This window comes from Acanthisitta chloris, unplaced genomic scaffold (genome assembly GCF_000695815.1).
Source record: "Acanthisitta chloris isolate BGI_N310 unplaced genomic scaffold, ASM69581v1 scaffold3629, whole genome shotgun sequence".
Classification (NCBI taxonomy): domain Eukaryota; kingdom Metazoa; phylum Chordata; class Aves; order Passeriformes; family Acanthisittidae; genus Acanthisitta; species Acanthisitta chloris.
This window is the reverse complement of record NW_008689626.1, coordinates 7,035-12,871: the sequence shown is the minus strand read 5'-3', so window position 1 is coordinate 12,871 and position 5,837 is coordinate 7,035. Positions and strand designations below refer to the sequence as shown.

Below are 5,837 nucleotides of genomic sequence, written 5' to 3'. Positions count from 1 at the left end.
AACTCTGGTTTTCAGAGAGGCTGTGGGATGGTGGGGGATTTCCACTCAAGATATAAATCCTTCTGACCTAGGATGTCAGCAAGCTGGAGAGGACCAAAATCTGAACAAATGCTTGTTAATCCTGGCAGCAGCTCAGGAAAAAAAAGAAACCAAGGAAAAGATCAGCAAAAAAATTCAGGATAGGGGTGATTAGTAAATCACTCTTCCCTTGAGTGCTCTCTGGCACGACATGAGCCACCCCTTGCAAATGAACTTTTTCCTGAGTGTGCTGTGTGAGAGCTGTTTCCTTTGAGAAGTACAAGGAGAAAATGGGAAAGCACTGTGCCCAGGGTCTGTGCTGAGTCTTTCTGGGTCATGGCTCTGCTCCAAGTGTATCCTCCTCTCTTGCTGCCACCCCAGAAAAGCTCCAGCTCGGAGGTAATGCCATGGTGAGCGCCATGCAGATCTCTCCAGCTACACCAGCAGTGACAGCACCACTGTCCTCATGCAGCAGGGCCTTTGTGCAGGGTGGCAGAGGATGCTGTGTGAGCTGTGCTGCTCTTCTGCTTGCGAACCATAAGCTGAATACACTATGTCAAAAGTAATTGGAGCTAAAGACTCCCCTGGCACAAACCATAGTGCCATTGTGTGAGCTGTGCTGCTCTTCTGCTTGTGAACCATAAGCTGAGTACACTATGTCAAAAGTAATTGGAGCTGAAGACTCTCCTGGCACAAACCATAGTGCCACATAACAATAATGAGGATGATCTGAATTGAATACACTATGTCAAAAGAAATTGGAGCTAAAGACTCCCCTGGCACAAACCATAGTGCCATATAACAATAATGAGGATATAACAATAATGAGGATGATTTATAACAATAAATTAGTACTAAGAGTAAATTGGGAACAATGTCAACTCTTGACCTTAAAGCATGACATTTTCCAAGACTTGAATTTGAGCTCTGTGCCTGGGAAATGAATCCTAAAAAGATTAGGAGCCTGCTGGAGTTTGAACAAGCTTTGATTTGTGAGCAGAACACAGGTGTACAGGAGCAGCCCATGGCCATCCAAGCCAGAGTTTGGTAGGAGCAGATGTTGATGGAGACAGAAGGAGCAGAGCTAACACAGCATCTTCTGCCTGTGGCCCCCAGAGGTAACCAGTGCCATCTCCTTAGCTGAGTGTTGTAGAAAGTGAGGGTGTTTTTCTATAAGGAAGTTTCGTATAGGAAGTTTCTTATAGGAGTTTCTTACAGTATGTGTTTGGCTATCTAATAATAAAGAGAAGAGATGAGGGGGAGTTTTTGGTACCACTTGCCATACATGAGGCTTCATTTCAAGGCAGAAGTGGTACTTGGGGTTTGCTGGTATTTCCTGCTGCAGAGACAAACACAGGCCAACCAGTAACCTCTGGGCAAGTGTTCAACCTGGTCAAATGTGAGTGAACAGTGCAGCTACTGCAGCTTTACTTGTATGCCTGAGGTTGTCTCTTTGAGAACATTACCAAGACAAAGTTCTGCAGAGGTTAAAAACTCAGCTTTTAACCAGTTTAATCATTCCTTTATGGACTCTACTACATGTAGAGTGACTTCAATAGTTTTCAAAGACACATTGCATTCATCTTGGTGTTGAAGAAGAACCAAAACTGTTTTGAAATCCACCTTTCTGATCATCATCGATCCAAATGAAAGACTCTGACAGCCACCTTAGGTTTTTGGAAAGGGAGAGGTAATTTCTTTGTTTAGAAAACAACAAAAAAAAAGGGAGGAAAAATGCTTTGTTTGAAATAATAGGGGACAGAGAAAGGACTTGGCTGAGTCTGTGCTTGAACAAACAGGAAGGAAGGGATTTGGCAAAATGAATCTAAACACAGTGTTGTGTTTGGTAATGCAGGCTAGGAAAATAGCCCTACAAAATTCACTTACAGGGCATCCCTGTTACCAGGATGTAATTTTGCAATGGAAATGTGACAAAAAGGAGCTGATTTTTCCACCATTTTTAGGATTCTAGTGGGGCATCCTGACTAGCATAGCCAGAGTGAACTGCAGGGGGTTTCCTGGCTAAAGAAGAGTCAGCCAGATGATACACACACCGCTCCTTTCTCTCCTTCCCGAATGAGTTTTCATCTTCATTGTGTTTCAAAAGCAACAGCATTGCTAATCCTCAACACGACCTGGCATTCAGAGCAGGGAGAGGGCTGGTCCCTCAGTTCAGGAAGGATATTGAGGTGCTGGAGCAGATCCAGAGAAGAGCAACGAGGCTGGTGAAGGGACTGGAGCACAAGTGCCATGAGGAGAGGCTGAGGGAGCTGGGGGGGTTCAGCCTGGAGAAGAGGAGGCTCAGGGGAGACCTTATCACCCTCTGCAACTCCCTGACAGGAGGTTGGAGTCAGGTGGGGGTTGGTCTCTTCTCCCAGGCAACCAGCAGCAGGACAAGAGGGCACAGACTCACGCTCTGCCAGGGGAGGGTTAGGTTGGATAATAGGAAGAGATTTTTTACAGAGAGAGTGATCAGGCATTGGAATGTGCTGCCCGGGGAGGTGGTGGATTCGCCATCCCTGGAGGTTTTCAAGCTGAGACTGGATGTGGCACTTAGTGCCATGGCCTAGTGACCACAGTAGGGTTGGACTTGATGATCTTGGAGGTGTCTTCCAACCTGCTTTATTCTATGATTCTATGAAAGCTCTCAGCAATGCCAGGCTCTGACTGCCCTCTGTGCCACCCAGCTGCTACCACTAGCTTGGAGCTTCAAAGCTCTCCAAGCTTCCAGGAACCAGCCGGAGGAAACACAATTAAAACAAAAAGCCACAATCTTCCAACCATTTTGTGCAGAAATAAGTATCATGGTTTGTATCAGTGCGATACATATCAACAGCATGAACTCCACAAGGGATTTGGAGGTCACCACACTGTGGCCTTGTAACTGCAGCAAATTCTTTCCTCATTTAAAGCCTAATTCCTCTTAATCAGTACAAGTAAGCCAAAACTTGCCTAAGAGTACTTCATACAGAAGCGCTCTGGTCTCTTTAGAAAGTCACTTTAAATAAAGTGTTGTTAGAATAAGTTTTGGAAACTATGAGTCACTCCATTTATTTACAATAATTACATCATTCTTATCATCCTAAAAATGTTTAATTATGCAAATAAATATTTAGCAATATATTACATTATAGAGGAACGTAACTCCGAATTCTGAAAAGCTGTTGTGACAATAACAAGTTCCTGCTGTTAATTATTTGTAGAGCAGGAGTGTTGGTGGTAGAGAAGGTCTGTCGCAGGACAGTGTGTGTTTAAACAAGGCTAAACCACCCTGATCCTGTGCCTTGTTCCTGTTTCCCTTGAACAGAGATCAGCAAAAAAATGCCCTGAGGAAGGTGGGAATTGTTCTGATGCCATGCAACAGTTTGGGAGTTTAGTGGTTGCTTTGAATAGGCACAGGAACTTGTCCCACCCACTCACATCATTCACGTGGAGCATCCATGCTCACATCTATAGTTGCAAAGCATTCAACATAGGGGTTGGAATGGACCTTAGAGATCAGGAACACCTTCCACTAAACCAAGTTGGTCGGAGCCTCATCCAGTCTGGTCTTGGACACCTCCAGGGATGGGGAGTGCACAAACTCTCTGGGCAACCTTTCCAGTGTCTCACCACCCTTATAGTAAAAAACCTTTTTCTAATATCTAACCTAAACTTCCCCTTCTTCAGTTTGAACCCATTACCCCTTGTACTATCATTGCAGTTCCTAATAAAGTGTCCCTCTCTGGCTCCCTTGTAGGCCCCTTCAGATATTGAAAAGTTACTATGAGGTCTCCACACAGTCTTCTCTTCTCCAGGCTGAATAGCCCCAACCTCCTCAGCCTGTCCTCATGGGGGAGGTGCTCCAGTCCTCTTATCAACTTCAACAGCCTCTTCTTGACTTGTTCCAATAGTTCCATGACCTCCTTATGTTGAGGGCACCAGGACTGCACTGGTTGGGTCTCATGACAGCAGAGGGGGAGAATCACCTCCCTTGACCTGCTGACCACATTCCTTTGGATGCAGCTCAGGATGTAGTTGGTTTCTGGGCTGCACGCTGATGCTACATCTGTCGCATCATAGATGAACAGCTGTAGCATTCCCTACATTGCCCATACACATCTTGCCACATAGTTCCATGATATTTTTCTTGCTAACTGATGTAATCTGATCAATTATTTTTTTGTCTGAAATCTACAGGTAGAAGGAACATGATGAAAATGTTACCTTTTTTCCAAAGTGGTCCTTTTGGAATACGTGGTGGATCAGAGGGTTGCAGTGGTGCAAACAGGCAGCTTGAAAACCCTTCAGCATCAGTAGCTGAGCAAGTCCCTGCCTGTCCTGAACCTTCCGTAGATGAAATCTGGTCCAGGGACCAGGAGAAGATGAATGAAAGGCCAGAGGCAGCTTGCAGAGCTTCACGTGCCTCTTCCATCACAAGCAATGAGAGCTTAATCTCTGCTGGTGACAGCCCTGAAAAAGGAAAGAAAATAAAGAGAATCATTGCAGGTGCATTTAAGAAAATGATAAAGACCAAGCCACCCAGTGGTAAGTGCTCCTCCATCCTCCTTGCACTACTTCATGGCCACAGTTAACCTCTAGAGGGACTGCACTCCTTGCACTACTTCATGGCCACAGTTACCTCTACAGGGACTGCATGGGGTGGAGAATTGTCCCCTTGAGAAACAAGGGCATGACAGATTGAAGAGACTTTTGCAAGAAGCCTGGGGAAACATGGACTGAGTGAGACATGACCTCAGGTCCTAGTCATTTCGTACCAAGAGCACACTCTTTGAGGAACTGCCAGTTTGCAGGTTTACTGTCCAAAACAAAACTTATTTCTACCTCTCATGGGGGCACAGAGATCTGTGGGTGGGCAAGAAACCAAGGCATACCTCTCAGCTCTGTTCCTCCATGAAACCAGAGTAGTTTGGCTTGGAAGGGACCTTAGAGATCACCTAGTTCCAAATCCTCTGCCATCCCAATCTCCTCTTCCCCCAGGAACAGCAGTGAGGGACACACAAAGGTCTTTCCCGGAGCTGATATATGTATGAACATACAGCTTCTCCAGCCACAGGCCTTGCATGGTGCTTAGAGAGGTAGAGAAATACCTCGTCAGAGAAACCCAGAACTGCAGAGGAAAGAGCCCTTGGCACTTCCAAGGATCACTTGTCACCTCACATGACCTACCTTGTTGCCTTATTCATAAACTTAGCCAGCTGTACCTTAAAATAGGTTAACTTTGTAGCCCTACCTCCTTTACCAGGGGCTCTTACAAAGACTCATTGTTTTAGTACAAATTATCTCACTTCCAGACAAGCCTTTACCTGTCTAATTGGCATCTCCTTCTCCGTGTGACAAATGTTTCCCCTAACGGGTGGTTTTCCTGCTTGGCTTTGAATGTGCTGCTGAAAACAGACCTTTTGTGCCTCTTGTAGTTCGTGCTATTAAATTTCAGCCCATTTACTGTTCAAGTGATCCCATTGTTCCTGAAAAATACACTGAGCCTCAGTTTCCATATGTCTTTGTGTAATCAGCAGATATCAATGGGGCACTCCCAGCTTTTGTGTCCAAGTCTCTAAGGACAATATGAATTAAGATGAGTTTCATGGATAATGGAAGATTTCTCCACCCAGGATCCTCCATGCAACACTACACACCTAACAAAACTTGTTTTGGGATATAACTTCTTCAGTTTAACTAATAATTTCCCAGATTGCACTGTGTCAAGTGACTGGCTGTAGTTCAGATAGTTGGCTGTCAGTTCAAGATAGTTAAAACTGTAGAATCATAGAACCATCAAGGTTGGAGGAGACCTCAAAGATCATCAAGTCCAACCA

At 45.0% G+C, this 5,837-nt stretch overlaps 1 protein-coding gene across 1 annotated transcript in view; it reads left to right on the top strand.

Moving 5' to 3' along the window:
- Window positions 1-4,208: 4,208 nt before the first annotated feature.
- The window catches only part of TNFAIP2 (tumor necrosis factor, alpha-induced protein 2), a gene marked incomplete at its 3' end in the record, with an annotated part of 8,188 nt that continues 6,559 nt past the window's right edge, over window positions 4,209-5,837 (top strand). The window contains exon 1 of the mRNA XM_009081482.1: window positions 4,209-4,545. Within this exon, the coding sequence (XP_009079730.1) occupies window positions 4,209-4,545 (337 nt within the window). The remainder of the gene's footprint in view (window positions 4,546-5,837) is intronic.